This window comes from Phocoena phocoena, chromosome X, assembly GCF_963924675.1.
Source record: "Phocoena phocoena chromosome X, mPhoPho1.1, whole genome shotgun sequence".
Classification (NCBI taxonomy): domain Eukaryota; kingdom Metazoa; phylum Chordata; class Mammalia; order Artiodactyla; family Phocoenidae; genus Phocoena; species Phocoena phocoena.
The window spans coordinates 34,076,930-34,094,895 of NC_089240.1; the positions used below are offsets into that span (position 1 = coordinate 34,076,930).

A 17,966-nucleotide genomic window follows, 5' to 3' on the forward strand; every position below is an offset into this window, starting at 1 on the left:
GTTCATTTTAGGCAACGCCTACTATTAGAAAGTTCTTCCTTGTATCTAGACAACAGTCTGTTTCCCTATAACTTTCCCCATCACTGGCTTAAATATAGACCTTTGAGGACTGGCCTAGAAACACAGGCACCACGTCTAACACTGTTTCCAAAAGAAAATGCATTCTGAGCTCCACACCAGTGGTGTATCAGTAATCTTCTGGAGTGCGACCCCATTCACCCACTGGAGCGTGCCCAGTAGGGGACACGGGGGAGAGGGGGGAGGGCCAGGGACTGGGTAATATTGGGCAAAGAGGACCCCAGCTCCAAGAGCTGCCCCACTTTGCTCACACTGCCACAGGGAGCAGAGATCATGATGGTGGGGAAACGGCCTTGGGGTAGGACAGAGATGAATTTATCTCCGGGCTGTACCGTTTATTAGCTTTGTGGCTTTGAGCACGTTGCTGAACCTTTCAAAGCCTCAGTTTTCAAAGCCTGTTTTTCATCTGCAAAACAGATGAAGAATAAACGTGACAAAGCATATAGAGAGCCCAGTACTGCTCAGCAAATGCCGTTTATCACAGGCCCGTACGCACACGGTTAACTGTGTTTCCGGACTGTGCCCTTAGTTGGCGAAGGACTGATTGCATCCCCCTTCTGAGCTGTGGGGCAGGCAGATACGATGCCACTGCCTCAGCTGGTGACTCAGCCCATTGCTTTGGGTCAGACCTACTTTGAAAGTCAGATGACTCCGCAGCTTCAGAGTGGGTTCTCCTCATATATATCAGCCATGGCCTCTCATCCCTCTTCTCAGGGCCAAACCCAGATTTCCTTAGTTGCCTAAACTTTCCCCAGAACATGCTACAGTTTTCTGTTTGCATGTCAGGCTTTACTGATTCTTCAGATTGGTCCTCTTGTAGGCTTGTGTCGGACATTTGTGATAGTTAACACTTCTGGCCCATCCCAATATATACATCAGAATATTTATTCTCATTCCTGGTTCTTAAAGTATCAAGCTGTTGCTCGGAGCAGAACATGTGTCCCTTTCTATAGATTTTCCTGCTGGAATCGGGAGAGATAATGGATAGCATTTTTAGAGAAATAAATTAGAGACCATGCCTGCAGATTTTAGTTTTTAATTGTGGCAGCCAGCTTCTCAGGGTTGAGAATCCAGCTTGCATCCATGCCAGAAACCAAGGCGGTGGTTGAGGGCTAGGGCCTTGAGTACCTGTTCTGCCGCTTACTGGTGATGACCTCAGGCAAATTTCGTAGGCTGATTAGGAGGATAGAGCTAGACAAAGCATTAAAGCACTTAGCATCGGTGCCTAGCACATGGTAAGTGCCCACTGCCCCCGCCCCCTGCCGTGGTACATTTTTTAAAAGAGAGAAAACTCTTGCTGGTATAAGCACTGCTCATTCTCTCGACTCCTAACCATCAATTATAGACCTCATGGAGTTACAGGATGTTAGAGCTTCGAATTACGTTTCCATTAGTGGTGATGGATTAGACGGAACTATTCCATCCTTTCGCATTTAGTCCCCCTTGTGGTCAAAAGCAGACACTTTATGAAGCAATGTGCTGGATAAGAAGCGAATTGGCCAAAGACTAGGTTTTTATCTCAGTGCAACGGCCTGGGCCTTGTAAGAGTCAGGTCCACCATTTGGCTTGCTTAGTGCAGCGCTGGTGCTGATGGATCTCATGGCCTCTGAAGCTCACCCTTGCTCACCTGCCTGTCATCTGGTACTCAATCACTTAACAACTATTTACTGAGCACCTACTATGAGTGGGCATTTGTCTTGGCTCTGGGGCTACATCAGTAAAACAGGCCAAATTCTCCACCTCGCAGAGTTCACATTCATTTTGGGGAGACAGACTAAGAAAGTAAATTAAGGGACTTCCCTGGAAGTCCAACAGTTAGGACTCCGTGCTTCCACTGCAGGGGGACATGGGTTTGATCCCTGGTCAGGGAACTAAGATCCCGCATGCCACGTGTTACAGCCAAAAAAAAAAAAAAAAAGAAAGAAAGTAAATTAAATAGTGTTCGAAGGTGATAAGTGCAGTGGAGGAAAATAAAGCAGGGAAGGGAGGGAGTAAGGAATGCTGGAGGGGCAGGGTTCAAGTTTTAAAGAGGGTCATCAGGGAAGGGCCCATGGAGGAGCAGAGACTTGAAGAAATGAGAGATCTTTGAAGTCCGGGCAGAGGGAAGAGCAAGTGCAAAGTCCCTGAGGCAGAAACTAGGCCAAGAGTGGTTGGGGGGCTGCGAAGAGGCCTGTGAAGCTAGAGCCTGGTAAGCACAAGGGGAGCCAGTGGAGGGCCCATGAGAGGAACTAGCAAGGGATGCAGGTCGAGTAGGGCCTTGCAGGCCAGTGCGAGAACATTGGCTTTGGTCTGAAAGAGGGAATGTGTGGAAGAGCTTTGAGCAAAGGAGTACTATTATTGGACATATGTTTGAACAGATCGCCCTGACTGCTGGGTTGAGAAGAGGGCATGGGGTCAATGGTGGAGGCAGAGAGAGATGACAGAGATGGCGGCTTAGCCTGGGTAATAGTGGTAGAGATGGCGAAGTGTCTTCTTTGTGCCTTTCTGAGATGACTTTTGTTTTTGTTTATTTGGCCAAGAACATGTGTTACCTAAAGTTGATGTTTTTCCCCACAATACCCTGCCAATATTAGACTTCCGAAGTTTCCCTGTGTGTCTTATTTGGTGGCAGTATCACATATGTGTGCAGTGTAGATATTTGAATGTTGAAAGTTAATTAAATCGCTAATAGAAGTGGGTTTTTTCCCCCCATAAATCGTCTCAGGAGAAAGTTAGGACCACTGAAAGGACACCACCACCTCACTGTTCATGTAAGAATCTTGTTATTGAATACCGCATGCACGTTTCTTCCACAGATTATTTTTTTACTCATTTAATAATAGGTCCTCTGGCATGGTGTCTTATCAGCTCCAGTTTCACCTGCAAAGAGGCATGAGTTCCTCCAAACACCCCACCCCCTCATCCCCCATCAACACGTAGCCAGACAGAGCACCGGCTTTCAGGGATTTCTTCACCGTCTGAGTTCCAGCTTCTGTTTCCTTTACACATGTATGTATAAGGTATATGTATATATGTAGGTGTTTTGAAGATGATGATCCCATATAGAAATTATGCAAAGAACATTTTCCCTTTTGAAAATAATGGAACTCCCAGAGCTAAATCTGTTCAACAACATAATCCTGAGAGACATGTGCTGCTCTGTCAGATTGGCATTCCAGGTCATGTTTATGGAGTCATTGTTAGGACTAGTTTATCCAGGTTCATTCCCATGCAGTAACTCCCAAGGCCACGGCCACTGTAAGGGAGCTGGCTTTAAAGAAGCGATCACCACTCAGGTCCATCGTGCGTCTACTGAGCTCCCACTGTGTGCTCACCCTAGACACAGTGACTGGCTTTCAAATTAAAAATTGGGGCTCATAGTCAGACAAGCGCTGATTCTACTTAAACGGGCGTCAGGACAGAATGTGTGAATGACACGTTGCCTGGGAAAATCAGGCACAGGATGTGGGTGAGGCTTTGGTGGAGACAAAGGAAGTAAAGGACCTTATTTCCTCCCACAAGACCCTTCAAATCTTGATGGACACACAGTTAACAATACAGGGCAAGATAAACGCGTGGTCAGCACAGACTGTCTGTCAACATGCATCAGTAATAGAGTTGTACCTCTTGTTTATAAGCTTACCCTGACTTGAACTTCTCTTAAAATATCTTTTCTTATTAGCGTGGAATTTTTTTTTTTTTTTTTTTTTTTTGCGGTATGCGGGCCTCTCACTGTTGTGGCCTCTCCCATTGCGGAGCACAGGCTCCGGACGCGCAGGCTCAGCGGCCATGGCTCACGGGCCCAGCCGCTCCGCGGCATGTGGGATCTTCCCGGACCGGGGAACGAACCCGTGTCCCCTGCATCGGCAGGCGGACTCTCAACCACTGCGCCACCAGGGAAGCCCCTTAGCGTGGAATTTGATCCATCTTTTCAGAGCGCTGATCCAGTCTTAGGTCATCTGAGGAATGGAAGTAAGGGAAGTGGTTTCTCCCCACAGCTCTTCCTTCAGTTAGTCGGCCCCTGTTAGGGAGGCTAAGGCTTGGGGCTCCGGCCACTCATCCGCCTTTGTGTGTGTGAACTGGTCCAGTGGCTTTTAAATATGAGTGAGCTCAACTTGGGGGTTCCACGGAAGAGGCGTGCCATAGAGGAAATCCCCCAAACATTGAGCTTCTCTCACTTTAGCCACTACAGCCGATCCTGATTTCTAAGTACATAAATCTCCTTGTAAGTGGCTTTGCTGGTCCCAGTTCCTAATAGGCGTTCACCTTTATGCCATCTATTTAAATATCTGGGTCATCAGTGAAACCAGAGGTGTGAACTACATCCAGACAGTCTTAACCTCTGGTTTGCTCACTTCTTCGTTTTACACACTCCTGGAGACCAGGAGTCAGAGTAAGACGCTTTCTACCAGTGTAAATCAAAACCTAAGTCCTGTTTCAAACATTTTCAAGGAGAACTCAACAATACTTACAAATGAAAAGCAATGCCAAGAGGCTCAGGAAAAGCTGCCCTTAAAATTTCTCCCTGATATAATATAGAATGTTTCTCAATGTGCTAATAAACATGGAGGAATTTTTTTTTTTTAAATTCTGGGGCCTTTCTTTAGGGATTTGTTTAAGAGGGAGGAGACCTAGGGGCTTCCCTGGTGGTGCAGTGGTTGAGAGTCCGCCTGCCGATGCAGGGGACAAGGGTTCGTGCCCCGGTCCGGGAAGATCCCACGTGCCGTGGAGCGGCTGGGCCCGTGAGCCATGGCCGCTGAGCCTGTGTGTCTGGAGCCTGTGCTCCGCAACGGGAGAGGCCACAACAGTGAGAGGCCCGCGTACTGAAAAAAAAAAAAAAAAAAAAAAAAAAAAAAAAAAAAAAAAAAAGAAGGAGGAGACCTAAAGTCCAGAATCTTTTAGAATAACATCCAGGAAATGTGAAACTAACTCAGGGCTGCCCATTCTCTCTCATTTCCTAGTGGGATAGTCAGAGGCCCTGATAACATGTTTGGAAATTTCCTGTGACCCTTTGTTGAATAATGGAATTATTCAACAGCTTAGGCTTAGGCTGCATTTGAAGGGGTTGAGTTTTTTAAGTGGTCTGTCACTTTGATAAAGTGGTCTGTATTATGATTTTAGCAGCTGCGCAGCCCTGATTTTCTGTGATAGGCCTATTTCAGATGTCTCTACAGTATTCAGACCCAGTTTTTAATTCAGAAAGTACTGTCACCGTATTGATCCATTTCCATCACTTCCTGGGCCTCTAGGACATTAGAGATGATTTGGTCTCCAGCCAGCCAGCTGCACGAGCCACTCCCCAGCTCGACTCCCCCAGGCTGAGCACAAAGCCCAGCCAGCACTGGCCCCTGGTAAAAGCTATTGACCAGTGTGGTCTGCACCCTAGCTAACAGTTGGGCTTGATCTTGGCCCCTCTGAGGACCTCTGGGCAACTCAAAGAAACATGTAAAACTTTAGCTGGGAAGGACTCCTGTAGACATCACTGGGGTCAGTCCAGTCATTTCACAGATGAAGAACTAAGGCAACATGACTGGTTCAAGATGGTGGAGGCATATTTAAGACATCTGGGAGAAGGAAGCGTTGTTTGCTGGACTGACAACATCCCTGCAGCCATTCCCTATGAAATGATCAGCTGCTTCACTACACAAGTGAAGGAAGAGCCTTTGATGAGTCCACAGCCAGAGCTGGAATTCCTGACTTTTCATCTTGCTGTTCAAATCCCTTTTCATATTTCACAAGCATCTCTGATCTGTAAGACAATCTACACTTCAGACCCTGGCTATATGGTCACTGATAAAATCCAAATAGAACCTAGCATTTGTGACATATCACACCAGGCTCATGACCTAGCTCCTGGAACTTGAATTCTATGAATTGGCTATAGGATGAAATGATATTTAAACACAAAATCTCGGCAGGCTTTACTGGGTACATAAAGAAAGAGTGCCATGTCTGCTCATGGGCGCACCTGGGGTCAGGGAACTGTGCTGGTGTTTTGTTTCCCTTTGTTTTCTCTTTAGAGGAGAAAAAAGTATCTTTCTTCCATGTCTTCCACTTCTTCCGTTAGCTGCTACCTTCACAGATGTGTCCACTCTGTTCTGTGTCTCCTCACGGTTCCCGTCTTCCAGCATTGTCCTCCCGCATTGTAGTGCCCACCTGCCTCAAGCTATAGCCCTCATCCTTCCCACTGTTCTCTGCTTCCACTTCCTGAGACACGGTCCTCCCTTGCTGTCACTTCTGGCCTCAGCCCTCGCCTGCAGCTCAGACTTGCTCCCGAACTCCAGTCCCACATCCACAACTGCCTTCTGAACCTGTTACCTCTGTGGCTTTTTCCTGCCTCAAACACAACAGAAAACAGAACCTGGACCAGATGGTCTTTGGGTTTCCTGTTGGTTCTCAAACTCAGTTTTAAGAAGTCAGCATTTAAGAGCATCTCAATACTCTCTCTTCCTCTTCTCAACTTCCCTAAATCTTTTTAATGATACCACTAACCTCCCCACCATGGAATGTGTGTCCTCTTCTGCACATATACGCATGCACCCACGCACATATCGACATAAAAATGACAGAGCAAAGGGGTTGAATTGGCTAACATACTTGCCTAGAAAGAAACAGCGCAAAGCATATGTCTTACTGCTCTTAAGATGACAGTGTCATCTTCATATAAAAAGTAAAGCTTGTTGATATGCCAGTGAACTTATGTTTTTTTAGATGTCTGGGTACAAGTGCAATGCATGACCCCCTTTCTCTTTCCCAGCAACCACTTGTCACCTTGGAAAGCTGGCAGAACAGTGGTCTCGAGTCCAGAAATGAGCTGACTTTCCTATTCCCACTGCTGACAGTTTGTCAGTCACAGGGAGGACCTAATAAACTTCCCGGTGCTTATTTGCCCAATGGCACATCTATAAATATATTTCAGAGGGAATAAGCATGTCAAGTTTGAAATTCAGATTTGTTCTATCAGAATGTCATTGCTGGAGGAAGCACTGGAAATCAGGTTTTTCTACCTCCTGATCTTCCTGAAGGGGGAACTGAAGCCCAGAAAGGTTAGGTGACCTGCCCAAAGTCACACAGCTTATTAATGACAAAACTACAACTGAAACGCTGGTATTCTAGCCCCCAGCCCAGAGCTCTTCCATTCACCTGCCTTTTAAATATGCTGAATCCCTTTCTGCCACTCATCTGGAGTGAGTTCTCAAGCCCACTGAAAAACCCCAATAAATCCTGGTTCTTAGTCTATTTTAAAACATTAAGCATTTACACAAACAATTCATAATAAAATTGTAAGTTGTAACTATGACAGATTCACACTGTTACTTCTTCAAGTTTAAAGAGAAGACCATGAGATTATGGAAGCTGCTGATTTCTCTACCTTCTGGTTGCTTTATCCATGTCTCTAAAATCAGGTCAGAACACTGCAAAGACTGGCTCTCCCCTGCCGTCACCTCAGCACACACGCTCCTGTAAGATACGAGCTGAAAGCATGGTCTGTCGGCTACTTTTCCTCTTAAAATCTAACTTCCAAGGGCCTCTATTTTTTTTTAAACATCTTTATTGGGGTATAATTGCTTTACAATGGTGTGTTAGTTTCTGCTTTATAACAAAGTGAATCAGCTATACATATGCATATGTTCCCATATGTCTTCCCTCTTGCGTCTCCCTCCCTCCCACTCTCCCCATCCCACCCCTCCAGGCTGTCACAAAGCACCGAGCTAATATTTTAATTATTGATGGTGTGTATAGAGTTTCTGTGTCAGGCATTTTTTCCCCGAGTTATAGAATCATCTGGAATGGGGGAAGAACATTTCTCAATATCTCAGTGTAGTTGCTGAGAGCGAATCAACCTGTAAACCTCTAGGATAATTGAATTGTAGCTTTCACCTAAAATGGCTGTCTAGCTGAGATTCCTGCCTACAGTTTTTTCTGCATGTTCCTTTCAGCTGGTTTTAGATCCTGTGTTTTCTATCCCATATAACTTCTTAGGGAAGAGTGCATCTTCTAGATAGCTTGTGCTTCTATAATTCGATTTTCTGTAATCTTTGTTTGCCCTTAGTTTCATAATACATGGCTCATGAGCCCCACTTTCTACATGAACGTCTGCACGTTATCCTAATGATGCCACAGATTCCTATTTAGTATATTATGTAGTTAAAGAAAAAAAATATATGTGGGCTTTATTCTGTCAGACCCAAACCTGGCACAGCCTTTCATGGGCACAAGAGGAGTGGCTACAGTTTAATCAGAAGGTCTGTGGTCTGAGTGCACTCCCACATTTTCTTGTGGGCTCAAGAAAATGCCTCTGGGGAATGGATAAAGAGGATGTGGTACATATATACAATGGAATATTACTGAGCTATAAAAAGGAATGAAATAATGCCATTTGCAGCAACATGGATGGACCTAGAGATTGTCATACTGAGTGAAGTCAGAGAGAGAAAGACAAATATCATATGATATCACTTACATGTGGAATCTTAAAAAAGGCTACAGAGTCAGTGGTTTATCCTACAATCAGATAAGCTGCTGTTTATTAACACATTTTCAAGTCTTTAGACTAAGAGATTGGTTCAAGATGGAGTAGAAGGACGTGGTCTCACTGCCTCTTGCGAGAGCACCGGAACCACAACCAACTGCTGAACAGCCATCGAAAGGAAGACACTGGAACCCACCAAAAAAGATACCCCACATCCAAAGACAAAGGAGAAGCCACAGTGAGATGGTAGGAGGGGCGCCATCACAGTAAAATCAAATCCCATAACCGCTGGGTGGGTGACTCACAAACTGGAGAACACTTATACCACAGAGGTGCACCCACTGGAGTGAAGGTTCTGAGACTCCCATCAGGCTTCCCAACCTGGGGGTCCGGCAACGGGAGGAGAAATTCCCAGAGAATCAGACTTTGAAGGCTAGCGGGATTTGATGCAGGACTTCGACAGGACTGGGGGAAACAGAGTCTCCACTCTTGGAGGGCACACACAAAGTAGTGTGTGCGTCGGGACCCAGGGGAAGGAGCAGTGACCCCATATATTTCGAGCTGTGTTGCAAGCATGCAGAAAATGTCAAGCCACCATGAGATGCTGGGAGTTCAAGAGACCAAGAGACTTAGCCTGGCTGCTGCTGGTGGGCGCCAGGCCTGCCCTCCTGGCTTGTGGTTGAGGCGGGAGCCTGTAAGGTGGCAGGGCCTTCACCAGGCCGCTTGCGTGGTTTACCTACGGGCCCTGATCTGTCCCCTCCTTGGCCACACTGTTGGCTGCTTGCTAATTGGTTCTTCCGAGAAGGAAGCAAAACTTCCATGAGAAAGCCAAAATCGGGGACACACTGCTTGATTTCGGAATTTGAGGTCTCTGAAGATCTGAGACGCAAAATTGCTTTGGCGAGCTCTGAACCCACTCATTCATTGCACCCCAGAGCAGAAGAGAGAGGTGAAGAGAACCTGTCCTTTACTTTGCACTCTGTGGGTACTCATCGAGGCACACGTAGGGGTGAGTGTTGCTGTGTGTGTTAACAGGAACCAAGAAAAAAAAATCCTGCAGACCACAATGACTTTTGTCTTTGGCTTGTCTTTGTATGTTCCTTATCCTTGGTGAGAAGCATTATTATAGCGGGAAAATGTGAATAAGTACTTGTTTATCGTGTTTTGTGGCGCTTCAGCCCTTTGCTTGTAGTTTTTTTCCTCCAACTGCCTGGCAATTTCTTCCAAGACTCACCCCGAGTCCACCACCCGTACCACCACGAAATATGGCTTTCCTCACTTCAGGGTGCACCGCGGCCCAAGCTTTTCCTCCGTCGTCTGTTTATTTCATCCATGCGGCAGACACGGACCGGGCGTTGACTGTACACAAAGCCCGGAGCTCCTGCTTTTGAGGGGCTCACAGTCCTGGACGTGCATGGGAGGGGGATGGGGTACAGCACGATGATGGCATATTTCCAAGTAAGTTCTGTTTAAGGAGGCTGGGAGGAGGGCGTCCAGGGTACCCTAAGAGTTTAGGATGCAGACAGGTAGTGATAGGAAGGGTAAGGGTTCTAGGTCAGAGGATCATCACGAGCAAAGGCTGAGAAGCAGTCAAGTACAGGAAGTGCACCGAGGACGACTCCGTTTTCCTGGAAGTACACAGAGTTGACAAAGACCAGTGAGGAAGATGAGGCTAAAGACGTGGGTCTGGGCTGCATTGGAGAAGGACTTTCCTCTCTGGCTGGTTTTTAGATTCCTGGCACCCAGGTGCTGGGAGAGGCTGGTCTATCCCAGTCTCTACCTCATTCAGAGCAGGAGTTCCTCAGAGGATGTCTGAGTTGGTCAAGGTCAAAACATTGGGTGGCTTTTTCCCCAAGCGATATGGTGCCCACAATGTTGTGTTTGTTTGCACCCACTGGCAATCTTTAAGAGGCACCCTGGGAGGTCTGCAAAAACAGTCTTTTGGCAAAAAAAAAAAAAAGATTTGTGTAATTTACATTATATGAACGTTCCAACAAGTTGATATCATAGGCTTTGTACTTTCCATGAGGAGAGGTTTTATACACAAAGCAATGACTGCGTTTGCAGAAATTATTTTTTGAAAGAAAAGGAATAAAAACGTTAATGTTTGCCTTAAAAGCAGGATTTGTGTTAACTTCGACGTACTGCATATAATCTTTGTTAGGGTCGTAAGCGAACTTCATGAAATCACTGGTGACAGAAATATAATATCGGACTCTTATACTTGGTGAGTAATAGACACTTTCATTAAAGCCGTTGTGTTCCCAGGGAGATCAGCTCGGTGCTTTGTGACCACCTAGAGGGGTGGGATAGGGAGGGTGGGAGGGAGGGAGACGCAAGAGGGAAGAGATATGGGAACATACGTATGTGTATAACTGATTCACTTTGTTATAAAGCAGAAACGAACACACCATTGCAAAGCAATTATACTCCGATAAAGATGTAAAAAAAAAAAAAGCCATTGTGTTCCAATAATGACTGACACTAGTAGAGTATAGAATGCAGCTACTCAGTGTATGTCTGAAAGGTTACTGAATCTTTGGGGGCAGTCATATGAAATCGCAAGTGTCTGGATGAGACATATTCGGCCTAAACAATGAGTAGTTTCACTAAATTTTTTGGTTTTGTTCAGTACACTTACATTGTAATATTTACACCTTTAGGCAGTTAATGCCAGAGAGGGAAGTAGGGGAGAAAGATTCTCTTTGGTTTCATGTTAAGTTACCTCTCAGTATTTACCTGATGGAGAAGTTTTGTTAGTATTTGGCATGTGAAAGACCCTGTTTTATAAAATAGAGGTCTAAGACCCAGAGGAATGAAATGTATTTGTCAATGAATATTAAGCCTTTACTCTGTGCCCGGCACTGTGCTAAAGTGTTGAGTAATAAGATAGCTCAAGCGCTGTCCTTTCTACCTAATGTTCACTGCATTCTTACCCCTAATGAGTAGAGAGTTGAATCTTAAATTTCGATTTTAGTGGAGGAAAAGCATTTTGTTTCCATTTGGAGGAGTATGGCCGAGGTGTTCAAGGAAGGTACTTTCTTTAGCAACCACCAGGTGTCAGTACAGGACTTGGAACTCTTGGCAACAAACGCATTCTTGGTTTTCCTAACTCACTAAGGCCGTGCCCATTTTGACTTTTCAAAGGCGGTAGACCTCCACTGGGCCACTTTCTCCCAAATATTAGTGTCAAACACTTTCTCCTCAAGACTGCATCACATTCCTTCACCTTTGCCTTATAAAAGTAGCACAAGTTCCTCGACCTTTTTCTACATTAAAGCTTTTAATTCTGTCTTTCATGGTGATGGTTCTACAAAGTAGGGAGGCTATCGGGATGGGGGTAGGGGAGTTTCACGAAGCTCTTGTTGCTTCCACTGATCCCATCCCCCAAACCGGTGGAGCCCACTCTCGGCTGATATGGGGAAGGGTGGAGGGTCTGTTCTTTTTCCTGCACAGAGAAACAATCTGATGGTGGAGCCTGATGGCTCCAAACTGCAGAAGGAATTGTACAGAGAGAAGCTCCTAGGCATCTCCACTGACCCAGCCATTTGCTTCCTCTTGCAGTGGTATGTGTTCACGTACGGACATTAAGGAACAGTGTGTTTGCTGACTGACAGGGGAAACCTTGGAGAGGCGGGTATTGATTTGTGTCATACAGGTTTTCACCAGTTTCTCATCCTGCCTCCTCACTTTTTTTTTGTTTACATATATATAAATAATCATTTTCTTACATTCTCTTCCATTATTGGTTATTACAAGATAATTGAATATAGTTCCCTGTGTTATACAGTAGGTCCTTGTTGTTTATTTTATATATAGTGGTATGTATCTGTTAATCCCAAACTCCTAATTTATCCCCCATTTTCCCCTTTGGTATCATAAGTTTGCTTTCTATATCTGTCAGTCTGTTTCTGTTTTGTAAATAAGTTCATTTGTATCATCTCTAGACTCCACATGTAAGCGATATCATATGACATTTGTCTTCCTCTGTCTGACTTACTTCACTTAGTATGATAATCTCCAGGTCCATCCACGTTGCTGCAAATGGCATTATTTCATTCTTTTTATGGCTGAGTAATATTCCGTTGTGTACATATAGCCACATCTTTATCCTTTCTTCTGTCAGTCTTTTTTATTTGCCTCCTCACTTGAATGGGCAGGCTGCACAGGGAGCTGAGGCATTTGGTGTGGGGCATCGGGGGATAGGGTGGGAGAAACTGGGGAAGGGCTTCCTTGGACATCCAAGCGTTTTTCGAGCCTCATAAGATGTCAGAAGTGGTGGCAGCTGGAGGGATGTCAGTTCGAATGAGCTGCTCAGCTGTTGGTAAACTGAGGGAGAGACGGGCTGGGGAGCTAGAGACACAAAGTCGGCCACTGGCTTCAGCAGCTAAGGCTCCTGGGGTGTGTGGCCTGCAGGGGATGGAGAGTCAGGCATGGCACGCAGCCCCAAGTCTATGCCCTGAAGTAAGGGCCCGAGTGATGCAAGGCTCTATGGTGCAGACACACTGTGGGGATTTCCTTCGGGCCAATCAGCGCGACTTGACAAATTGTAGTACAGCGAATTCCAGGCACTATTCAGATTCTGTTGTTTTATAGTGAATAAAATATTGTAAGTAAGGCAGCACATCAATAGGGATTCAAATATAGTTTCAGTATTTTGCTTTTGTAGAGATTTTCGTCGTGACAGTTAAAGAAGATCACCTTGTTCTTGAGAACATCACGTAGGATGTCTTTAAAATATTCCACATACACACATGCCATTGAAGAGAGGGCGGCTGACATTCCTACTGGAGTCACGCCCAGCTCTGCGTTGAGCAGCAGCTCCCAGACCAGATCTGGGAAGGCTCTCAGACCTGTATTAGGATTGATTGATTGACTGAATTAATTGATTAATTAATTTATGGCTGCGTTGGGTCTTTGTTGCCGCGCGCAGGCTTTCTCTAGTTGCCGCGAACGGGGGCTACTCTTCGTTGCGGTGTGCGGGCTTCTCACTGCGGTGGCTTCTCTTGTTGTGGCGCACGGGCTCTAGGCGTGCGGGCTTCAGTAGTTGTGGCACGCAAGCTCAGTAGTTGTGGCGCACGGGCTTAGTTGCTTCGCGGCATGTGGGATCTTCCCGGACCAGGGCTCGAACCCGTGTCCCCTGCATTGGTAGGAGGATTCTTAACCACTGCGCCACCAGGCAAGTCCCTAGGGTGTACTTTTTCAGCAGCTTTTTTCTTTTAAAGTTATTTAGTGTTGGCTTGACTTACAGTTGATATGGTACCTGCATATGGGATTGTGTAAGGGACAGATCTAGTTGTCCAAAATCAAAGTGTCTTTACTGTGTGGTGGCTTTAGATCATGGGCTCTGGCCTCTCCCACTGCTTCAGGGAATCCTACAGCAAGTGCCTGCTTGCTCCCGGAAACTGGAGTCTTCAGATTCCAGCCACATTGCTCTGTGTTAATTCTCACCTCTCAGCAGCAGTCTCACACTTCTCACTCCTGCTTTTTTTCAGATCACTGGGGTGATCCTGCTGGCCGTTGGAGTCTGGGGCAAACTCACTCTGGGCACCTATATTTCCCTTATTGCCGAGAACTCCACAAATGCTCCCTATGTGCTCATCGGAACTGGCACCACTATTGTCGTGTTTGGCCTGTTTGGATGCTTTGCCACATGCCGTGGTAGCCCATGGATGCTGAAACTGGTGAGTAGGTCACAATATAATACTTCTTTCTGATTCTGTTTTGCAAAAAATATAAATCACGTGAAAGCAAAGTGGCCCTTCTTGAAGCCACAGACGAGTCCTTAATAGTCATTGACTCTAATTTTAGTGCAGGCTTTTACCTAACCCACCCTTTAATCCCCTAGAGGGAGAAACAACCCCAGATACAGCCTGACACACAAAAAAATCCCGTCCTGGTCCCTCAAGGTAGATGATGACAAAGCAGTGGCCATCGGTTCTAATAAGCCATTTATAGCCTCGTGGCAAGATGCCCTGTTCCAGTTTTGAATTCTGTCTGAGAAATCTCTTCAAGCATGTGATGTGCAGCCTTGGTGGGTGAGGCAGCACCCCGAACATGAGCAGCCTTTCATTTCCAAGTTCCCAGCGGAGAAATACTTTTCTGCCTCCTTGAGCTGGGCTGTGCTGGGATGCGCGGGCACGCTCTCCTCTACGCCTGCACAGCCTGGCTCCGTGCAGTGGGGGTTGAGCTAAGCCAGAGCTTCCCCACTCAACAGACACAGCAGTGATGTTTCCCAAAGGGTAAGGATAGGCTGTTGAAAGGCTGCTGCTGCAAGTCTTAACTTTCTGGTAGACCAGTTGCCTAATTCTCTAGTCTCTTGCCCGTGCTTTTCATTAATAAGAGTTTATGTGGAAGGCTTTCCCAGATAAAAGGCAGCAAGAGCCTCTCCTCAAAAGAAAATTTTGTTTAAAAGGAATTCTTTCTCTGAAAGGGGAGAGTAGAGATTCCCTCGGTGCTGGGTGGCCCGTCCTTTCTTGTTTAGCCCTAGATTGCAGTAACCCACGACACCGTCTAGTGACAGATACGGGTGTGAGGGTGATTCACTCCGAAGGAAGCACCTTCCAAATGGGCACTGGTCAGTCTCTTTGTTGGCAACCTGATGGAGGTCGTGCTTGATTTGGCCATTTTCTGTCCTGAAGACGGTGTGGGAAGCTGATAGCCTGGCCACAGCTAATCCTTCCAGGTTGGTGGAAAAGCCGTAGTGAGACCATATGGAGGCACTTCTGCTGCTGTCACCTCCGTTAGCGCTGTGAGTCTACCTTCTAGTACCTCTTACAGGCGCTAGTGTTTCCTTTTGGTCTAGTGCTGTAGTTTTCAACTTTGATCTGTGCCTGAGTCACCTGGGCTTTTTAAAAACACCTCTGCCAGAGGCCAACCGCCAGCCAGTGGAACCAGACGCTGTGACGGTCAGGATCTGGCTCCACATTTTCTGAAAGCTCTCCAGGGGTGCTATTGTACAGCCGGTGCTGAGACCCTCTTCTTCAGTACAGTGAGTAGCAAGGGAAGAATTAACTCCAGAGGCATGGAAAACAAACTGCTAAAAAGCCATCTGTCCAAACAAGAAGGGAGGAGACCTGGAGACCTGACTGACCCTGATGCTAAGTGGCTTAAGTCTTGAGGGGCAAGGATGTAACCTCTTTGGGCCTTTGTCCCCATTTATGAAAGAACAGTATTGGATTAACCCACCAAGGTTTCTTCCGGCCCAAAGACTATGACCGAAGCAGGCAGGAGTGGGCGCGCAACAATGGAGCAGCCATCTCTGGCTTCTTCTGAAGGTCTCGTTCCATGCTGCCGTTTTCTCCTGACGAGCAAGTGACCCTTTTGGCGAGTAGAGAAGTTTGGGGGGCTTGGTGTTGGTTTTGGTCTTCTAAAAGCTATCATTTAGTTCCTTTCACCCGCTCGATGTTGTCCTGTGTGCACGCTCCATTTTATTTATTCCTCACAACCGCCATAAAATTCAGGTTGTGTTTTCATGTTACGCGATAAAGACTTGGAGGTGAAATACCTTGTCCAGGTTCACACAACTGATGTGCAGAGAGCTGGGACGGGAAACCAGATAGGTGTCTTTCGAAAGCCAGGACTATTTCTACTCCAGTATTTTCATTTGGAGAAAACTCGAGCCCTGCCACCTGGATTTAATACAGGCTCTCCCCAGCAGGCCTTCTGAAGGAGGAGCAGCTCTCCTCTGGAAGCTTCCAGAAGCAGAGAACCTCCTAGGGACGTGAAACTGCTGATCTAGCTGAACAGAGCAGAAGTCACTTGATTAGCTGTCCCTCTAAAGTTTTGCAGTCCTCATTTAACCTCATTAATTGCAAAACAATTGAAAATAACTCTTTTCACTTTATGGAGGCCCAGAACCGCGGCCCCTCTCCTAAGAGCTACACCGCAGAGTCCAAAGTTCTTTCTCCCACCTGCGTCCTGATGATTACTTTCTCACAGGACTTTCTGGTGGAGTCTAGGCCTGCGGTGAGAGTCTCCCTAGAGTAAATTGTGCTTCTAATTGCATTTTGTACCAAGCCGAGAGAGAGAAGTCGTGTACATGGAGCCTTCTATTCATAACTGTGTGTTTGATACTTCAGTGTCTGTGCTTCCAGCGTGCGGAGAGACTTTTATTAATATTTTGAACGAAACCAGCATTTTAAGGCAGTATTTCCTCCTTTGAATATATGTGCCCCTGGCTGAGAAAAATAATTTATGATCCCACGCACACATATATACTTTACAAGACATACGTACACTTTACAAGTAAGCAGTATGGCCACGTGCAGTGCAAATTCTAGGGCGTCACCAAAGGCCATTCGCAACATTCAGGAGCGTTGTATTTCATTTTGAGATGAGAAGAAGCAGATTCTAAGACATATGCCTCGTAGGAGAGGCACTGGGGGTTTTAGATGCTTGCGAACATTGTGGGTCAGCAGCGGAGCTGATTTGCTTTTCAAAAGGCTATCAACTCCGCAGGCAGAACAAGAGAGGTAAGCGACCCACTGCTGCGGGTGCCGCCGCATTCAGGCCGTCTTGAGGAAGGGTATCACGTGGGCCTGGGCCGCTCTGTCAGAATGGGAGGGATACAACTCCAAAGGAAGGGGGTTTGAAGCCACTTCATAGGAGATGTGCTTAAGGAAACAGGAGGGCTTGCCCGAACTGAGAGAAGCAGCCGGTCCCTCCATGGCTGTATTCACACAGACGAAGGGCCGTGGCGTGGAAGAGAGGTCACACTGGTTCTGGCGTCTCCTGAAAGCAGATCCAACACCAGTAAGTGGAATTTACAAGTAGGCAGACTGTGGCCAAGCGGAAGGAGCCTTTCTGGCAATCGGAACAGTTTAAAATGTGAATGAGCTGCGAGGGTTGGGCGGGAGGGAGTGGTCCCAGCTTGCAGACGCCAGGTGACCCTGGTGAGGAAAGTGGTCTAAAGGACTCACAGAAAGGGTGGAACTGTGTCCTGTGCCCTCCAGAGTACTTTCTACCTCGAGGAGCCTAACATTAAGAATAGTGGATACTTAGTTGTAAAAAGCCCTTCCAGATTTCTCTTGGTTGAGCTGACAGGCACGTTGCCGGTCCCTGGACGCGCTGTCCTCAGCCCGTGTGCCCCCAAATGCTTATGCACATTAAACAGACACACGCTTATATGGAGGCTCGCGAGGGAACATCTGGAGAAGAGGATTGTCCCACTTTTCCTTCTAGGGAATATGACAACTTGTCTAATTCCCCCTGACAAGAAAGGACCTAGCCCAAAGAAGCACTGTTCTCCCCCCGCCATATCTGACTGTGTCCTTGTCCACTTGCTTTGCAGTATGCCATGTTTCTGTCTCTGGTGTTCCTGGCTGAACTCGTGGCTGGCATTTCTGGGTTTGTGTTTCGTCACGAGGTGAGTATACACCAAGTGGAGAACTCAGTTCAAGGGTCTTTGGGAGGAGGATTTTTGAAACGTCTTGGA

General features: G+C 46.5%; 1 protein-coding gene across 1 annotated transcript in view; it reads left to right on the forward strand.

The window, feature by feature from the left end:
- The window catches only part of TSPAN7 (tetraspanin 7), a 136,333-nt gene that overhangs the window by 97,021 nt on the left and 21,346 nt on the right, over positions 1-17,966 (forward strand). The window contains exons 2-3 of the mRNA XM_065900445.1: positions 14,026-14,214; positions 17,823-17,897. Of these exons, the coding sequence (XP_065756517.1) occupies positions 14,026-14,214; positions 17,823-17,897 (264 nt within the window). The remainder of the gene's footprint in view (positions 1-14,025; positions 14,215-17,822; positions 17,898-17,966) is intronic.